Here is a 20,589-nt window from a genome sequence, read left to right as displayed (position 1 = left end):
GTAAACACTAGGGGAAAGAAGGGATGGAGGAGAGCCCGGGGGGGAGGAGGGCGCGCCAAGGAGGTACAACGGGTAAGTAAGAAGACGTGGGGGTGCTTTGGAGTGGCATTGGAAGCTTTTGAGAAGAGGTGTACATAGCCTTTGGCATTTTTGTTTGTGTACTTTCATGTCTTCTTACCTTTGGCTAAGAGCTGTACTTTCATGTCTTCTTACCTTTGGCTAAGAGCTCTTCCCATGGTCCTCAACTATGGGGGTGGGGGACAGAGTGGACTGCTTAGGTCTTCCTCTATCACCTTCCTTGCTGGGTGAGAGGCTTATTGAGAAACAAGGCCAAGATCAATCTCACCACTATGTACTATCTCATGGAAGAAGTGATGATGCACTTCAATACGCTTTGTTCTAGTATAAACATTGGGTTCTTCGCTAACTGAATACTACTCAGATTGCTTGATTAGGCTGTAGTAGGATCATCTATAGGCTTAGAAGCTCAACCGTGTTCGCCATCTGTTGAAGTTTGGATTCAATCAATGTCTCAAGGATGATCTCGAAGGGGCGAGTGCATTGATGTTGGCAACCACCACCTTGACCTGTGAGACTCCGTCATCCATAAGAATCAATGCTGCTGACACAAGGACAATGCCACAAGCCGGTCACCTAAAGAGCTGATGATAGTTTAAAGTCCCTAGGAAATGGAAAAGTGGGAGATGTAGTGTTTCGTTTTCATATCCTCTATTGTACAGCCATGCTACCAAGGTAATACAAATAGACAAGCCCCTCAGTATGGAGGGGCTTCGTTGCCTTACCACCACTTTGTCCTCAAGAAAATACACCTTTCATGACCTGTTGCTTATCTTGCAGGAAGAGCATTGTTTTTACTGAGTTGAGGGAGTTTTCATTTGTCCCTTTGTGGCTAGACTGATGGTCACTGGCAAAAACCATTCTTTAGATTACAAAAAACTTTCAAGCTGCAAGCTGCTAGTCCCTGCTATGCGTGATGGAGTTTATGGTTTTCAATCTTATGAGTGACTATCGTGAGATTGAAACTGCACTATGTTGTGTTTTTAGAGGATGAGTTTGGGAATGTTCCTGGATTCATCTAGGTATATGCAAGAATAGAGGGAGGTGACTGGAAACACAGACCAAGGTAGGAGGAGGACAGGAAGGGTGGTCATGCAGGTTGAAGAAGAGAATTGAATAGATAAAGGAGAGGAGGCTGCTCCCATAGCTAGGTAGAAGTAGGAAATGCTAGAAAAGGTGACTGCCCCACCTTTTCTCCTTTAGTGCTAGCCTTCGTCATGGCTGAGTCTGCCCTTCACCTTCGGAGTGCCGACAAAAACTCAGTATGAAGACTTTGTAGAAATGGATGCTCAAGTATGTGTGGGTGTGTGGATTTGTATGTGTGAGAGCATATGCTTATACTATGGTCTACACCCACTGTTGGGCGCTGATGACGTCTGTTGCTAATCCCTGCTATGCGTGATGGAGTTTATGGTTCTCAACCTTATGAGTGATTATCATGAGATTGAAACTGCACTATGTTGTGTTTTAGATGATGAGTTTGGGCATGTGCTTGGACTCATCTAGGTAAATGCTAGAAAAGGTGACTGCCCCATCTGTGTACCCCATATGAGGAGGACTATGGTGCAGTAAACAAGGGTAGATGTGGGTTAGTTGCTGGGTGGAGAGGGTGCTGTAGGCAGAAAGACACTATTGCCACAGCAGTACAGCTCATTTATAGGCCTGTAACCCCCAGACCAGATGGGGGATGAACCAGTCAGCATCAAGGCTGCCCCATCTGTGTACCCCTGTCACCACAATGTAAATATCCTAAGTCAAAGTACAGTTGACCATTTATTTGATCTTAATTAAAGAATGTTATATGTGTTAATTACGGTCAAAGAGTCATTTTAATGGTCAAAGGATTGACTACGGTCAAAGATACTTGACTCCAGTCAAGTAAACCTGACTACGGTCAGAGAATGTTGACTTTGGTCAACAAGACTTGGCCTGCGCCAAGAGGGTTAACCCCGGTTAACCAAGATGTGCCAACTCCGGTTGGAGAGACTTGGCTATAATTAAAGCGCCTTGACCTTTGGTCGAAGCTCTTTAATTATAATCAAGAGTGTTGACCTCGGTCAACCAGAGAAAATATATATATATATTTATTTATATATATATTTGTTTAGATGTGCACGTGTTCAGTGGGGACGCCCATCGTGACTAGGATTAGTCCACAGTGTGTTATTTGCATGCAAAGCGCTAACAATTAATGGGTACCATGGTGGTGCGCTTTAATTAATTGTTGCAGGTACTAGGAAGGATTATTTTTCCTAAGCGAAATGGGAGCCTGACAAGCACCTAGGAAGCGGTTCGTGTGACCGAGAGCCTTGAAGACTCCAGAATGGCCCTAAGTGGCTTGTAATAAGAGTTAGTCTAGATTTTAGACAAGTGGCATGTTGCCAAATTGAATGGGGCTTGAAGCTCTTGTAAGTCAGGAAATTCTTTTCAGGTTTGAGGAGAGACTTATGTGACAGCTTATGCTGAACTTCTGTAACAGAATTTCGGAAAAAGTAATAAAGACCTTCGGGGGGGTCCAGCCCAACAATTTGTCCTGGGCCCTAGTGTTTGTTCAGAGAGAGGGAGTGAGGGAGAGCCTTTGGAGCATGTAATTCCGTCGATGGCGTGAAGATATTGCTGTTTATTTCCCACTCTCAGTTTTCGGTTTTATTGGTATCAGAGCGTAGGCTCACAGCCTCTCAAGGCTGTGACGATTCTAGCAAAGGACAGGAGCTAGCTGGGAGGCCTGGAGTCTGCAACGAGACAAAGTAAGGATTGCCTGACGGAGAGCATATGGCGGGAAAGTCGTCATCGATGCTTAGTTAGGCAAGAAGCAAAGTGATGTCGTGTTCTTTCGGGAATATGAAAGACTTCATATGCAATTTGTATTGCCTTCCAAAGATGCTCATAGAGATCGCCGTACAATACTTATACGCTTACGGACGACCGACGGAATGCCTATATTAAAGTCACTAATGAAAAAAGGCAGTCGGACAGACGGGAGCGACAGGGTGAAGGTGTTCTTTCGTCGAATTCCCTGCACGGACGTAGGTGCTGTAAAGATCATCAGGATGCAGGCGCGACGCGCGATGACTCCTGCATAGCCAAGGTTTGAAACCTTTGGCTGTGCTGACGTGGCCAGGGTGCCACCTAGGCAGACACGTGGCACTGACGCGATGCTGACGTGGCAGCCAGCAGGTACACAGTGCACCAGATGACGTGGCAGTGACACGTGGCACAGGACACGTGGCGCTGACATGGTGCAGTACAGGTGGCAGACAGCTCAGATGCTGACATGGCACTGACACGTGGCAGCCAGCCTGGCAGACCAGTGGTTAAGTTAAACCCTGGTTGGTTGACCCGTGGTTAGTGAAACCCTGGTTAAGTCAACCGCAGTCAGTTAACTCTGGTTAGTTGAACCAGTATCCAGTTAGTTCAACTTTGGTTCAGTTAAGCTGGCCTAACCAGACCAGTTTGGTTGGTGTAACCAGTCCAGTTAGTCTAGTTGCAGACTAACCAGACCAGAACCAGACAGTCGGTTAGAGTAACCAGTAGTTACTTATCTGGTTACTGTTTTCAACAAAAAAAAAAAAAAAAAAAAAAAAGAGACAGTTGCAGAGACAGTTTTGGTTATTAATTTTCACCTGCCTGTCAGACTTTTACTGTCAGAAAAGTAGCAGAAAAACCAGAGAAAAGCAGAGAAAACAGAGATTTGCAGAAAAAAGAGAATGCATGCCTTTGAGCAGTAAAAAGAGGGAAAAAACAGATGCCTTTTGAAGCCATCTGCAGCAGCCAGAAAAAGGGCAACATAGTTGATGATGCTTTGGCAACTGTGTGGGTACATGCCTTGAACTGATAGCCCGTACTGGCATAGATTGTGAATGCAAAACACCTCTTGTTGAGGTACCTTTTCTGTTGGAAAAGCAAAGGTAGTGTGCATTAATTACTTGCACAGTGTGAGAAAATCTGCAGATCTCAGAATATGGATCAATCACCTATCCAGTGGGATTCTCAAGATAGGGATGTGCATCCAAGACAGAGGAATGTGCCACAAACTCAACAAGAATTTGAACAAATGGTACGCACTCGTATACAAGAGCTGGAAAATCTTAAAAGGGATCCCAGGGCTCAGCATTTGTTTCCAGCAGAGGCTATGCCTAATCCAGTATATGACGTGCCAATGCCAGAGGCACACTCCCGTGTACAGTCTGAGAGAGAGAGATCTCATAGATCTCATAGGAGACGGTCCCATAGTAAAAAGAGATCGAGGCATCGTCACCGATCTCCTAGTCCATCACCGTCTATCTCGAGTTCGACTTCTGTGTCTTCTTCTTCCTTATCAGATAAACCATCCAGGAAAAGAAGGAAACACGAGAAGTCTGGGAAGAGAAAGTCTTCCAAAGCGACCAGGGAATTTAAAGAGGGAGGAAAATCTGTCAAGTTTATGACCTACAATGGACAGTATGGTCATACAGACAAAGCATTGCAGTTTATCAGACAGTTTGATGCTGCATTTGGTACAGAGAAATTTTCAGAATCCTCCAAATTAAGAATGGTCAGCTTACACTTAACAGCAACGGCTAGTGCATGGTGGAGTGCACTGACTACAGATGGGTCAGCCCCAAGAAAGTGGAAGGGCTTCAAGAAAGCCTTCTACCAACAGTTCATGCCTAAACAGTTCAGAGACCATGTTCTTCAAGACTGGGACAGCTTGCACATGGATGCAGGAGATACAGTGGATGGGTACAACCAAAAGTTCTGGGATGCTTATTTGCAGGTTGCACCGTTCAAAAAGATCTCCAAAGGTACCCAGATGAGGAAGTACAGAGCAGGTCTCACTCCAAGAATTCAGGCAGTAGTGAATGCTTTGGGGGCAAAGAATATTCAAGATCTTATGCATTCAGCCTCAGTAGCGAGTCTTGTACCGCTACAAGATCCATCTACAGTGCCATCCTTGCATGCAGGACGTGCTGATAAAAAGAAATCTGATTTTATAAAATCAGAAAAGAAAGAGTCCCCTAAGGCTGAAAAGAAAGGGTTTCAGCCTTAGAAGCCGAGGGGTACTCAGTTCTCAAAGACCTATAAAGGCAAATCTACTTTTACCCCTGAACAGATAGCGGAATTCCGTAGAGATGGGAAATGCTTCAGGTGCGGTAAAGAGGGGCATGTGGCTGCCCAGTGCCCAGAAAAGCCTTCATCATCGAAGGGAAAAGAGGCAGAGAAGCCACGAGGACCGCAAAAGCCAATGGCGGGGGGTATTCCTGATATACTGGGTCATGCTTTGAACCCAGAAGAACGAGAATTGCTGCTATCATGGGGCAAAGTTAGAGACCAGCAAGCGCTAATTTTATTTGATCCAGGGGCTACTGATAATTTCATATCAGAGGATCTAGCCCTGAGGCTGGGAATAAAGACGGAAGAATTAGGCAGGGCTTTGGATGCCGATCAAATGTTTTGTGGGAACCCTGTGCCAGTTACTCCCTTGATAGGGAAACTCCGTCTACATGTTCAAAGTTATGTGGATCAGGAAGACTTCTTTATTTCTCCACTGAAACATTATGATGTAGTTTTGGGGATGCCTAGGTTTCACCGCAAGGCAGTGAAGTTGACTCTTCCTGAAAGAGTGCTGGAATTTGTACATAGGGGGAAAAATCAGCGTGTAATTGCCAGGAATAAAGGGGACACTATCCCCATTGTATCTGATGTTTCATGCAGTAAAGCAATAAAGTCTGCAATTTCTGCGTACATGGTTTTTGTAAAAGAAAAAGAGACTGATATGCATGCTGAAATGAATGATGCAGACAAAGATAAGTTTCAGTTTTTAGTAAACTTTAAAGATTGCTTTTCTGATGTTCTGCCAGGGGAGTTACCCCCAGAGAGACCAGAAGATCATCAGATAGAGTTAATGCCTGGTAGTGAGCCACCAAACAGACCCCCTTATATAGTCAGTGCGACTCAGAGAGAGGAGATTATGGCTCAGGTACAGGACTTGCTGTCCAAAGGCTTGATTCAACCCAGCTCGTCTCCTTTTTGTTCCCTTTTACTGTTAGTACAGAAGAAAGATGGTTCATTCCGTATGTGCGTTGATTATCGCGCACTGAACAAAATGACCATCAAGAATAGATTCCCTATTCCGCGTATTGATGATGTCTTGGATCAGTTAAATGGAGCTTCAGTTTTCAGCAGGATAGACTTAAAGAGTGGCTACCACCAAGTGAGGATACAACCTCAGGATGTGCATAAGACAGCATTCCGCACAACATTTGGGTTGTATGAATACTTAGTGATGCCTTTTGGGTTGACAAATGCTCCAGCCACATTCAATAGAATGATGGATCGCATCTTCCGGAAGTACAGGCATTTTACGGGTACTTTCTTTGACGATATCTTAGTTTTTTCTAAGACAGAGGAAGACCACAGAGAACATCTTGCTATAGTGTTTCAAGAGCTGAGAAATCATCAGCTCTATGCAAACAGCAAGAAAAGTGAATTCTTCCTGGAAGAAATCCACTATCTGGGGCATATAATATCCAAGAACGGGATACAAATGGATCCAGCGAAGATCCGTGCCATTCAGGAATGGCCAGAGCTGAAAACTGTGCATGAAGTTCGAAGCTTTTTAGGCTTGTGTTCTTACTACAGAAGGTTTATCAGACATTTTGCTGATATCGCAGCTCCATTACATGACCTCACTAAGAAAAATGCAGCCTTCACATGGGGATTATCACAGAAGAAAGCATTCAATACACTCAAGGAAAAGTTGACTACAGAGCCTATTCTGGTAGTTCCGGATCTGTATCAGTCTTTTGATGTGGATTGTGATGCTTGTGGAGAATGTGTTGGGGCTGCATTGCATCAGAATGGTCATGTAGTAGCCTATGAAAGCAGACGACTTCGGGATGCGGAAAGATATTTAGGAATCTATGAGAAAGAGTTATTGGCTGTAATTCATGCCATCCATACATGGAAACATTATCTTTTGGGTGCAGATTTTACTGTCAAAACAGATCACCAAAGTCTGAAATACTTTTTGACTCAGACCAAGCTTTCAGAGAAGCATATGAAATGGGCAAACATGCTGTCAATGTATCATTTTCAGATTGTCCATACTCCAGGAATTCGGAACAGAGTGGCAGATGCCTTGTCCCGAAGACCCCAGGTCAATAATGTAACTATTGCTTATCATCAGGACCTGGAAGGCATGAGGGAACAATATGTTCATGATTCTGATTTTGGTGAAATTTTACAGCAGATGCAAGAAGGGCAATCCACCAGTCACTATTCCCTGAAAGATGGGTATTTAATGAAAGATGATTGCCTATGCATCACCCAGGAGATGAGAAAAAAGATTTTGGGGGAATGCCATGCACCTCCCTATGCTGGACATAGAGGAATTACAGCAACAACTCTAGCACTAGAGAGGTATTTCTTTTGGCCAGGAATGCGCAAAGATATACATCAGTTTGTTACTGAATGCCTTACGTGTCAGAAAATGAAATATGATAGACACAAGGCACCTGGCCTACTTATGCCTCTTCCCGTGCCTCAGGCACCATGGGAAAATATTACAATGGACTTTATTTTTGATTTGCCGAGATCAAAGTCAGGGAATGATGGGATTTGGACTATCATTGATAGATTCAGCAAGCAAGCTCATTTCATTCCGGTTCGCAAAACCATAAAGGCAGATCATATGGCTAAGCTGTTCATGGCACAGATCTTTAAACATCATGGTATGCCTAAGTCCATTGTTAGTGATCGAGATCCCAGAATGACCAGTCTATTCTGGAGAGCTTTATTTGATAACATGGGGACGAATCTGAATTTTTCTTCTTCTTTCCATCCCCAGACAGATGGTCAAAGTGAAGTAGCAAATTCTACCATTTTGGATATGCTGAAATGCTACGTGGGTGACCAAAGTTCAGATTGGGAAAAGTACCTACCGTTAGTAGAGTTTGCTTACAATAATACAGTACATAGCTCTACAGGGAAAGCCCCTTTTGAAGTCATATATGGGAAGGTGATTTTGCCACCTATATTGAGGACTAAAGATGAAATATTTGCAGCTGATCAGTTTGTAAGAGACCTCCAGACAGCTTACAGCCAAGTCCGGACAGCAATTGAAAGGTCTCAAGAGAAACATAAAAGAGCTGCAGATAAACATAGGAGACAGTTGGATCTCAAGGAAGGGGACTGGGTACTTTTAAAGTTTGAAAAAGCTAGGCTCCGCAAGTTTAAAGGCAAACAGAAAGTGTATGCAAAGTTATCTCCCAGATACTATGGCCCTTTCAGGGTTACAGAAAGAATAAATGAGGTTGCATACAGATTAGCATTGCCAGAGCATTGGAGGATTCACAATGCATTCCATGTGAGTCTTCTAAAGAAATTTCAAGGACCAGAGCCTACAGAACCAGTATCAGAGGATCCACCAGAAGTGGATGAGCTGGAGGAAGTCCTTCAGCCAGAGCAAATTGTGTACCATACTGTACGTAAAGGCCCTCAGGGTAAGGAATTTTACAGGTATCTTGTAAAATTCAAGAATTATGCGGCATTAGATGCCAAGTGGATGGACGAAAACATGTTATCCGATCATCCACAGCTTTTGGATGTTTACAAGGAAGCTTTTCAGTTGAGGTCAACTGAATAGAAGCCGAGGGGATGTCACCACAATGTAAATATCCTAAGTCAAAGTACAGTTGACCATATATTTGATCTTAATTAAAGAATGTTATATGTGTTAATTACGGTCAAAGAGTCATTTTAATGGTCAAAGGATTGACTACGGTCAAAGATACTTGACTCCAGTCAAGTAAACCTGACTACGGTCAGAGAATGTTGACTTTGGTCAACAAGACTTGGCCTGCGCCAAGAGGGTTAACCCCGGTTAACCAAGATGTGCCAACTCCGGTTGGAGAGACTTGGCTATAATTAAAGCGCCTTGACCTTTGGTCGAAGCTCTTTAATTATAATCAAGAGTGTTGACCTCGGTCAACCAGAGAAAATATATATATATATTTATTTATATATATATTTGTTTAGATGTGCACATGTGTTCAGTGGGGACGCCCATCGTGACTAGGATTAGTCCACAGTGTGTTATTTGCATGCAAAGCGCTAACAATTAATGGGTACCATGGTGGTGCGCTTTAATTAATTGTTGCAGGTACTAGGAAGGATTATTTTTCCTAAGCGAAATGGGAGCCTGACAAGCACCTAGGAAGCGGTTCGTGTGACCGAGAGCCTTGAAGACTCCAGAATGGCCCTAAGTGGCTTGTAATAAGAGTTAGTCTAGATTTTAGACAAGTGGCATGTTGCCAAATTGAATGGGGCTTGAAGCTCTTGTAAGTCAGGAAATTCTTTTCAGGTTTGAGGAGAGACTTACGTGACAGCTTATGCTGAACTTCTGTAACAGAATTTCGGAAAAAGTAATAAAGACCTTCGGGGGGGTCCAGCCCGACAATTTGTCCTGGGCCCTAGTGTTTGTTCAGAGAGAGGGAGTGAGGGAGAGCCTTTGGAGCATGTAATTCCGTCGATGGCGTGAAGATATTGCTGTTTATTTCCCACTCTCAGTTTTCGGTTTTAACCCCATATGAGGAGGACTATGGTGCAGTAAACAAGGGTAGATGTGGGTTAGTTGCTGGGTGGAGAGGGTGCTGTAGGCAGAAAGACACTATTGCCACAGCAGTACAGCTCATTTATAGGCCTGTAACCCCCAGACCAGATGGGGGATGAACCAGTCAGCATCAAGGCTGACTGCAGGTTGGCTGCCCTAGAGACTTGTGGGTTGTCCTGCAGCAGGTGGAGGGGGCAGGCTAGCCTCCTCCTATATATACGGGGCATCCCCCTCCTGTTTCTCCATCCACAGATGCCTATGTTGGCAGCAGCGCAGGAGAGACAGTGAGGCCTCAGCTGATCAGGATTTTACAGTAGTACGGCCCATCACTTGCTGGATGTTTGATGTACCTTGGGCCTTTGTCTTTCACACAGTTGCAGATATTTATCTGCAATCTTTCTTTACATCTTCTTTATTCTTTAAGTGGTGATCAATGTGTGTGTGCATCTGAAGTGTGTGAAGAGAGAGCTCTAGATCTGTCAGCTGTTGGAGAGGTTAAGAAATCAGTACCTCAATTTCTAACATGGTATCAGAGCCAGTGGCTTAGTTAGGGTACCTCCAAGTTTAAACGTGATCCCGATTCAAGGCAGGTGTAGGTGCTTGTTTGGTTCCTATCTTGTGTTGAGCTGGATGGAACTAACTATCCCATCTAGAAGGGCAAGCTCCAAATCCACCTTGTGGCTAGGAAACTTTGGAAGGTGATGACATGGAACTCAAGCCCAAGGATGTCAAGGATGCTTAGGGGAATCTGTAGATCTAGACAAGGTTGAAGAATGGGAAGAGAGAGATGCTGAAGCATTGTCCATGATCATTGGGACTACGGCAGACTTAGTCATCTTGCACATCGAAAATACAGATACGCCAAGCGAGGCGTGAACCATTTTGAAGGACCCCTATGGGGCGAATAACTTGTTAAGAATCCTATCCCTCCAAAATCAGTTGTTCACCATGAGAATGGAGAAGGGGGACTAGGTACATGGCCATCTCACAAAAGTGAAGTTAGTGAGAGATCAATTGGCAATAGTTGGTCATAGGGTGGACTCTAGGAATGCTTCCAAGGGGTTTCAAAGGCTTTGCAACGACTGTGACAGCTGGAGAGAGGATCAAGCCAAAGTTGTAGCTGTGCATGAAGAATCTCAGGAGCAGCTGTACAGAAGCAATAATGACGAGGCCTTTTTGTCAAGGGAAAAGACAAGGGCAACGTGAGAAGGGTAAGCCCAAAAATTATTCCATGAGTGAGAATTCTTAAGATGATGGAGACAAGAAGACGAAGAACAAGTGTTTCTACTTTGAAAAGCTTGGTCTTTTCACAAAGGATTGCAGGAAACACAAAGTAGATCATAAGAAGAAAAAGGAGGGCATGCCAATGGCCAGTATGGTCAAGCTAAGAAGGCAATGCAATTCATAAGGCAATTTGATGCTTTCTTCAGTCTGGAAAATTTCAGTGAGTCTTCAAAACTTCGTATGGTTTGTTTGCACTTGATTGGTACAGCCGGTGGATAGCTAAAATTGCTAACTATACAGCGCCCAGGAAATGAAAAGGCTTCAAGAAAGCCTTTTATAAACAGTGCATTCCCAAGTAGTTTCGGGATCATGTTCTCCTTGGTTGGGAAGGTATACATATGGAAGCACAAGATACAGTTGAATCAGAAATTTTGGAACTCGTATTTACAGGTTTCACCTTTCAAGAAAGTCTCAGACAAGACTCAACTCAAGAAGTATTGGGCGGGGCTCGCTTCCAAGATACAGGCCCAAGTGAACACTAAAGATATCAAAGATATTTCAGATCTTATGCATTCAGCCAATGTGGCTAATCTTATATATATGCAAGATCCTACCACTGTGCCTTCACTACAGGTAGGGATAACTATTCCCATTGTATCAAATAGTTCTGTTGGAAAAGAAATAAAGTCTACAGTTTGAGCTTACATGGTTTTTGTAAAAGAGAGAGATGTTGAAATGCATGCTGAAATAAGTGGGGCCGATCAAAATAAATTTCAGTTTCTTGAAAACTTTAAAGATTGCTTTTCTGACACTTTGCCAGTGGAGTTACCCCTTGAGAGACATGAAGATCATGGCGTAGAACTCATTCCTGGCAGTGAGCCACCAAATAGGCCCCCATATAGAGTTAGTGCAACTTAGCGAGGAGATTATGGCCCAGGTGCAGGACTTGTTGTCCAAGGGGATGATTCAGCCTAGTTCTCCTTTTTGCTTCCCTATACTGCTTGTATAGAAGAAAGTTGGTTCATTCCGTATGTGCGTCGATTACCGCGCACTAAACAAAATGACCGTCAAGAATAAATTTCCTATTCCGCGCATTGATGATGTGCTGGATCAGTTAAATGGGGCTTCAGTTTTCAACAGGATAGACTTAAAGAGTGGCTATCACCAATTGAGGATACAACCTCAGGATGTGCATAAGACAGCGTTCCGCACTACTTTTGGGTTGTATGAGTATTTGGTGATGTCTTTTGGATTGACTAATGCCCCAGCTACTTTCAATAGGATGATGGATCGTATCTTCCGACCAGACAGTTCATTGGTACCTTCTTTGATGACATTATTGTCTTTTCAAGGAACATCTTGCTACAGTATTCCAAGAGTTGAGAAATCATCAGCTCTATGCAAACAGCAAGAAAAGTGAATTCTTCTTGGGAGAGATCCATTACTTGGGGCATATAATATCCAAACATGGAATATGGATGGATCCGGCAAAGATCCAAGCCATTCAGGAATGTCCAGAGTAGAAACTGTGCTTGAAGTCCGTAGTTTCCTAGGCCTGTGTTCTTACTACAGAAGATTTATCAGGCATTTTGCAGACATAGTGTCACAGGGGCCTGAAATTCTAAGTACTTTAACGTACTAGAAGACCGTGACAACTTTGGTTTTAAAAGTCCAATCGTGGGCTTAATAATGTGTAATTAAACGTAGCATGGTGCCTAGCACATAAGCGTAATTAATCCCTAGGCCCAACGGCATTCCAAGGAATTAAAAGAGTGGTTGTTGGGAAATGATGATGTGGCATTTTTAATGGGTCCCCTAGAGGCCATGTACCTTCAGTGGCCCCCCTAGAGTTCCAGGTGGCTCTAGTGCCTTCTACATGCTCCTTTGCCATTTCTTTGTTTTCTCTCTCATCTTCTTCCTTTGTTGAGATTTTGGACTGGTTTTTCAGCCTCCTTCAGCTGAATTCCCTTTTTATTCATAACTCCTCACCCGTTTGGATTATTTTGCTGGTCGAATTTGCAAAAGTGGCTTTTTCTGGACCTTTTTGCTTCTACAGCCTTCTGGGACTCTCCTCTTGCAAAGCTACAGCTTTCTGTTGAATTTCAAGTGGTCCCACGCGTTGGTTGATTGGTTTTTCTCAGTTTTGGAGGACTTTCCGGCGATGAAACTTCTCCAAAACCTTCTCAATGCATTCCTCTCTGAAGCACACTTCTTTTGAGTCCAAGAACTCCCATTTCTTCGCGAACAAAGTGCTTCTTTTCGCATCTTTCAGTGGAATTCTTGCTGGTTGGCTCTTGTAAATGCTCTTTCTTCATGCCTTTGCACTCCTCTTTGGCTGAGAATGCAATTGGGCATTGGCTACTATGTCCTCTTGGCGATTGAGGACTTGGTTCGAGTTTTCAGGGGCTTGGTGAGTTGTGATTTTGCTGCTGCAATTTCCTTTTGCCATAAGCTATTGGTTGGCCGCCTCGTGGGCCGCCTCTTTCTTGGTTCACAGGTGCCCAGGCAATGCTACATGAGTCATTCTTTGGTTGGGTACTCTGCTGTTTTAATTTTGGAGCTTTGAAAAGCTTTGTGAATGCCCTCTGGAAACCACTCAAAGAGAGTGCAGTTGGGGTGCAGTGTGATTGCATCTGGACAGCCAATGGAATTGCACTCGGAAAAGAGAATGCCTTTGGGTTGAGTCTATGGGTTAAGTGCACTTATGTGATGGTGTTCTATGCTTGAAAGCCTTGCGAAAGCTGAGTGAATTGGGGCTGTGTGCTCAGTTGCAGGGAAGGTCTCCCAGATGCAACTTGTAATCATTTCACTGTGAAATATAAAGAAATACCGAAAGGGGCGCCACGGTGTTTGGGGCCAATCGAGTGCACTTGTCTATGTTTGTTGAGCAGGGGCATTCTAGCCTCCATCCCTTTTTCAGTGGTTTTGTTTGTGAACAAATGGGTAAATGCCAAATGGTGATCATGCAATGGGTAATGGTTGTGATATATGCTTTGTGAGCTGTAAATAAGTGCTGAAGTGATTAAAGGTTTAGTTCCACTGCCCTTTGAGTGATTAGAGACCGGTTTCACATAGCCGCTCCACTTCACGACCTTACTAAGAAAAATGCAGCTTTTAGATAGGGAATTCCACAAAAGACGGCATTCACCACACTCATAGAGAGGCTGACCACACAGCCAATCTTGATAGTTATAGATTTGTATCAGCCATTTGATGTGGATTGTGATGCTTGTGGGGAATATGTTGGGGCTGCATTGCATCAGAATGGTCATGTAGTGGCCTATGAGAGTAGGAGACTTTGGGATGCTGAGAAAGAGTTGTTGGCTGTCATTCAGGCCATCCATACTTGGAAGCATTGTCTTTTGGGTGCAGATTTTACAGTTAAAACAGATCACCAAAGTCTAAGATACTTTTTGACTCAGACAAAACTCCTCGAGAAGCATATGAAATGGGCAAATATGTTTTCAATGTATCATTTTCAGATTGTCCATACTTCAGGAGTTAGAAACAGAGTTAGATGCCTTGTATCGAAGATCCTAGGTGAACAATGTGACTATTGCTTATCATCGGGATTTGGAAGACATGAGGGAGCAATATGGTAACGATGCAGATTTTGGTGAGATTTTATAGCAACTGCAAGAGGGGCAGTCTACCAATCACTATTCCCTGAAAGATGGGTATCTAATGAAAGATGACTGCCTATGCATCACCCAGGAGATGAGTTAAAAGATTTTGGAGGAATGCCATGCACCTCCCTATGCTGGGCATAGAGGAATTACAGCAGCAACTCAAGCGTTAGAGAGGTATTTCTTTTGGCCAGCTGCGGAAAGATATACATCAATTTGTCACAGAATGCCTTACCTGTCAGAAAGTGAAATACGATAGACGGAAGGCACCTGGCCTACTTATGCCTCTTCTCGTGCCTCAGGCACCGTGGGAAAGTATTGCAATGGACTTCATTTTTGATTTGCCGAGATCAAAGTCAGGGAATGATGGGATCTGGACTATCATTGATAGATTTAGCAATCAAGCTCATTTCATTCCGGTTCGCAAAACCATAAAGGCAGATCATATGGCTAAGCTCTTCATGGAACAAATCTTTAAGCACCATGGTATGCCTAAGTTCATTGTCAGTGATCGAGATCCGAGAATGACCAGTCTACTCTGGAGAGCTTTATTTGATAATATGGGGACGAATCTGAAATTTTTTTCTTCCTTCCATCCCTAGACAGATAGTCAAAGTGAGGTAGCAAATTCTACAGCATTGGATATGCTGAAATTGAAATGCTACGTGGGTGACCAAGGTTCAGATCGGAAAAAGTACCTACCATTGGTGGAGTTTGCTTACAATAATATAGTTTACAGCTCCACAGGGAAAGCCCCCTTTGAGGTCATCTATGGGAAAGTGATTCTGCCACCTATCTCGAGGACCAAAGATGAAATATTTGCAGCTGATCAGTTTATTAACAGACCTCTAGACAACTTTCAGTCAAGTGCAGACAGCAATTGAAAGGTCTCAAGAAAAGCATACAAGAGCTGTGCTAAGCATAGGAGACAGTTAGATCTCAAGGAAGGGGATTGGGTGCTTTTGAAGTTGGAGAAAGCTAGGCTCCGCAAGCTAAAGCGCAAACAAAAGGTGTATGCAAAGTTATCTTGTAGATACTATGGCCCTTTCAGGGTTACAGAAGAGATTAATGAGGTTGCATATAGGTTGGCACTGCCAGTAATAGAGGATCCACCAGAAGTGGATGAGTTGGAGGAGGTCCTTCAGCTAGAGCAGATTGTGTATCATATTGTATGCAAACTTCAAAGGCTCTCAGGGCAAGGAATTTTACAGATACCTTGTAAAGTTCAAGAATTATTCGGCATTGGATGCCAAGTGGATGGATGAAGACATGGTGTTTGATCATCCATAGCTTTTGGATGTTTACAAGGAAGCTTTTCAATTGAGGTCAACTGAATAGAAGCGGAGGGGATGTCACCAGGCTGTAAATATTCCAAAGTCAAAGCATAAGTTGACCATTTATTGATCATAATTAATGAGCTCTTTATTTATTTAGTCGTGTTCAAAGAGTTACTTTCATTTGGTCAAAGTCTTGACTCCGGCCAAAGATACTTAACCTCGGTTAAGTAAGCCTAACCTCAATTAAATAGATCTGGCTTTGGCCAAGATGGTTAACCACGGTTAACCAAGAAACTAAAGTGCTGACCTCGGTCAGAGAGTGTTGACTTCGGTCAATCTCACTTCGGTCAATGAGATTGGGCTTATGCCAGAGATGTACCAACTTTGGTTGGAGAGACCTGTTTATAATTAAGGCACCTTGACCATTGGTCAAAGCCCTTAATTATGAATAAGATGGTTGACTTCGGTCAACTAGAGAATTAAAAGTATATGTGTACATGTGTTTTGTTCAGTGGGGATGCCCACAAGTGGCTAGGATTAGTCTATAGTTTATTTGCATGCAAAAGCGCTAACGATTAATGGGTGCCATGGTGATGTGCGCTTAAATTAATGGATGCAGGTACTAAGGGGGGTCAAATGCCCAAGCGACACGAGCTTAGCAAGAAACGAGGAGATAACCCACGTGACAAGTGCTAAGAAGATTTCAAGGCTTTGCCCTTTGAGGCATGTAATGAGAGTCTACTTAGAAATTAGCTAGGCTAGTGACAAGTGGCTATTGCCAAAAGAATGAGCCTGGGAGCTCTTGTAATTTGATTCACGTTTTGATTTCTTTTAACTCAGCTCCACGCTGGTTTAGGTGAAAAGGTGTGTACACGTAGAAAAGCTTTATATGGGCTGAAACAGGCCCAGAGCATGGTGCGAATGTATCTATGACTTCTTAAATGGGATTGGCGTATCTCGAAGTCCATCGAATGCAAAACTGCACTTAAACAATACCCGAGTAGATATCTCTTCTTCATTGGGTTTCTTGGTATGCTAGTAAGTACATCTTGGTGGATGCCAGTAAATACAGGCAGTTGGTGGATGCTAGTAAATATCTGCGGTTGGTTAGAAGCTTGCTTTACTCAACCAATACCTGCGTAGCTATCTCTTTTGCGAGTGGGTTTCTTTGTCAATACTTGAAGGGTACGAGCACATACGGAATCACTAATTCATGTGTACGATTACTCTTGTGTATGAGAATCCTCTGCTCTTGTGCTCTCCAGTTTCCTGTCGCTCTCCCTAACACCTCCGTGCTCATAAAGTTTATGATGTGTATGAATTCGCTGTGTGTCAGAAACCTCCCCTATTTGAGAAACCTTAGGCCATTCTTTAAGATATGTGTCATTCCACAGATACCCATCTCCATGGTTCTATGTTGATTATGTTGGTTGATCCCCTTGTTGAAAGGTGAAATAAAGCTTGTCACTGTTTTGGGGTAACTTCCAAACACATGAGTATAACATCTGCAAGCCTGAAGTGGTTGACTTAGAACTACGAATCCTAAATCTTGGGATATATTTTGTCTAGGAACAATCTGTATACATGGTCCACTTCCTTTCTGATTGTGAAACCTTTCATGAGGAGACTTTCTAAGCCATAGAATATAATTCAGCGTGGAACTCTGCACTATACAACTTGTTGACTTTCTAATAAATTTACTGTAGGTTACAACAGTACAAACTTGCAGAAATGAAGCTTCTTGCACAGCGAAGAGATTTGCAGGTTTGCATCAGGTCCATGTCTAAGCGACTACTATTATTGAGATGTATTAACTATGAAGCTATGATGATAACAATTCTGCTGTGGGTACCTTTTGCTGCAGGCGAAGATTCCAGATATCAAGAAATGCTTAGCAATCGTTGAGGCTCTGATAGCAAAGCAAGGCACTGGAAAGGTTTGCAACCTTCCACAAACATGTATAAGCTATAACCCCGCTCCCAGCACACCCCCCACTTTTTAAAAAGAGGATGAGGAAAGATGTGAGCTGTAGTGCTTAATCATGGATTTGAAAAGCTTAAGTAAAAGAGAATGTGGTGAGTATGTTTGTGCTTGCTTGAGAATGTCCAGGCTTTGATGACTCACCCATGCACGTGAATAATGCGCACACGCATACAATGTCTATCTATTGTGTATCTGTTTATTCGTGTTGTTTGTGACACTATATTGTGATATCTCCTTCTATATTCATTGGTGCATTTGTTCTATCCTCTCTTTGCTAAGCAATCTTCATTAGAGACCTTCATATTGGAACAGACAAAATGAGATTTACAAGCATTTGCAGCCTTGTTGAAGAGCCTCATAGGTGACTGATCTCCTCTTCATCTTAGAGCTTTGACGACCCCCTAGTAAGAAGAAATATAGATAATCTGTATGTGAGCTCATGTTTGGGTGTGCATTTATTTACACCCACTGTCAGGCATTCTGGAATTAGTTGGGACACCCACAGTTGGGCATTCTCGAATTAGTTGGAATGTCACACTAGCTAGGTCCCACAAGGCAGGGACATTTGTCACACTAGCCAGGCCCCACAAGGCAAGGACACTAGCTAGTCCCCACGGGGCAGGGATGTGGTAAGGTGGGTTCTGGCTCGTGGGTGACTATCATAAGCTTTATCATTGTGCTGCTTGAGTATGATTCCATTGAGTCGCAGGTGCTTATTTTGTGTTTGAAAGATGCAAGGATGTATTGACCGTATGCAGTGGTTAAGGAGGGGGGATTTATCGGTTTTCTGTAATTTTGTGTAGTCCCCATGGGGCAGGGATGTGGTAAGATGGGTTCTGGCTAGTGGGTGACTATCATAAGGTTTATCATTGTGCTGCTCGAGTATAATTCCATTGAGTCGCAGGTACTGTGCTCAAGCTTATTTTGTTTTTGAAAGATACAAGAAATGTATGGACTGTACGTAGTGGTTAAGGATGGGGGATTTCTAGGTTTTCTGTAAATTTGTGCAGTGAGGTCTCCTCTTTTTTTTTTTTTGGTATTCCATTCTTTAGCTAGGATCTATCTGATTTGCCACGGTACTGGCCACTCTTTTAGCTTATCAGAATTGTCCCTCTTAGCAAGGAAATTGTGAGCACACTCGCGATGCTCAATATGCAGGACATGGAAGATGGAAGGAACATCTGTGGAGTAAGAACTTCGTGCATGCAATGATTGTGGTGGAAATATCTTTCACAAGATGGTTGGTTTATTTCATTCTTTTCCTTGTAAGTTGCATTGATTGAAAATTTTTGCATATGCAGGAAACAACTGTAGATTTTGAACTTGCCGAAGGCATATACTCACAGGCTCATATAGGAGACACTCAGTCAGTCTGCTTATGGCTGGGAGCCAATGTCATGCTAGAGTATACCTGTGACGAGGTCAAATTACTAAGTCTTTACATGTCACCCCTCTCTGATGTGGACTGCTCATTATTTGTTGTCAGTACAATCAACATAAGCTGATTAACTTTTGCAGGCAGAAACACTTCTGAAAAAGAATCTAGAGAATGCGAATCTGAGTCTGCAAGCCATTATTGAGGACTTGCAGTTTTTACGAGATCAAGTCACTGTCACAGAGGTAATGTGAATCTTGAAATTGTCTAGGAAAAAATGTGACTTTAAAACTTCTTAGATATGGTACTTGAATGCCTTTAATTTCCGTTGTGTCTGCTTTGCAGGTTACCATTGCTAGAGTTTATAACTGGGATGTGCACCAACGTAGGAAAAAACGTCAAGCTGGCCAGGAGTCATAGAAATACACCTTGCTATGAACATCCTTCCGAAAGAGGGGTTTCGTTGGAAATCCTAGCATATCATTATCATGGACTAAGAAGTCCTGTTTCCTCAATTCTACTGTCTGTAAAATTTGCAGTGTGTTGGTGGGGTGTGTTCTGAATTATTTTGCATAAGCAGTGACATACAGAAGCATACAGCTTTTAACTTTGAGAATTCTGCTGTTTCAGAAATGGTCACTCTTTGCCACGAGCTGTGATAAATGAGTGCATGTTCAAGTAACAGACATGTTTTCTTGCAGATTTAAGCGCCGAGAATCTGTTGAGGCAATGTTTAGTTAGGTGAATCAACATCGTTAAGATAAGCACTTTAAATCGTTATTTGAGGCTATACCAATCCAATTTTCTGGAAAAGTTTTTTGCCACAGCTGATAAATGAGCGCATGTTCAAGTAACAAACAGGTTTTTCCTTTCTAGTATTTAGCACTGAGAATCTATTGAAGCAACGTTTAGTTGTCTGTATGGATAACAACCTTGTTAAGGTAAGCAGGTTTTATCTTTATTTAAGTCTGCAACAATCGAATTTTCGATTCCATCAAGTCCATTAACTTTATAACTAGCTGTCTCCCTTCCATCATCGTTTATCGTTGGAAGCGTCATCAAGCCACTCCTGTTTTGCACGTCTATTCACGATTGCTTGCTGTGGCATCTACTTGATCATTTCTACTAAGAGGTAGCTTTAAATTTGGTTTGTAGACTTCCAATTGAAGATTCTCGATGTCATTATTGGTTTTCTATTTGGCTTATTCTGTATGCTGTTACTTACATTGAGACCATGCATCTAGACTTACTATTTTATTTCTCCCCCCAAAAACTTGGATATAATTGGATACCATATCTCCGTTGAAATATTGGATATGATTATGGCCAAAAGGCAATTGATTGATAATAGGGTTGCTCGTTTTATAGGGTTCCTTGTATTATTTTTTTGTAATTTAAAAATTGCCATTTTTTATCATTCACGGATTTGTGAGT

At 42.8% G+C, this 20,589-nt stretch overlaps 1 protein-coding gene across 1 annotated transcript in view; it reads left to right on the top strand.

Annotated features, from left to right (window-relative positions):
- Nucleotides 1–19,967, top strand: part of PFD3 (prefoldin 3) — a 28,018-nt gene extending 8,051 nt beyond the window's left edge. Inside the window, exons 2-6 of the mRNA XM_087378283.1 lie at nt 17,504–17,561; nt 17,662–17,733; nt 19,082–19,201; nt 19,299–19,400; nt 19,501–19,967. Coding sequence (XP_087234409.1) covers nt 17,504–17,561; nt 17,662–17,733; nt 19,082–19,201; nt 19,299–19,400; nt 19,501–19,575 — 427 coding nt within the window. The 3' untranslated portion in view covers nt 19,576–19,967. The remainder of the gene's footprint in view (nt 1–17,503; nt 17,562–17,661; nt 17,734–19,081; nt 19,202–19,298; nt 19,401–19,500) is intronic.
- Nucleotides 19,968–20,589: the final 622 nt, after the last annotated feature.

This window comes from Dipteris shenzhenensis, chromosome 8 (assembly GCF_047967505.1).
Source record: "Dipteris shenzhenensis isolate YYH24624 ecotype China chromosome 8, Dip_SZ_1.0, whole genome shotgun sequence".
NCBI lineage: Eukaryota > Viridiplantae > Streptophyta > Polypodiopsida > Gleicheniales > Dipteridaceae > Dipteris > Dipteris shenzhenensis.
This window is presented reverse-complemented; position numbering and strand designations above follow the sequence as displayed.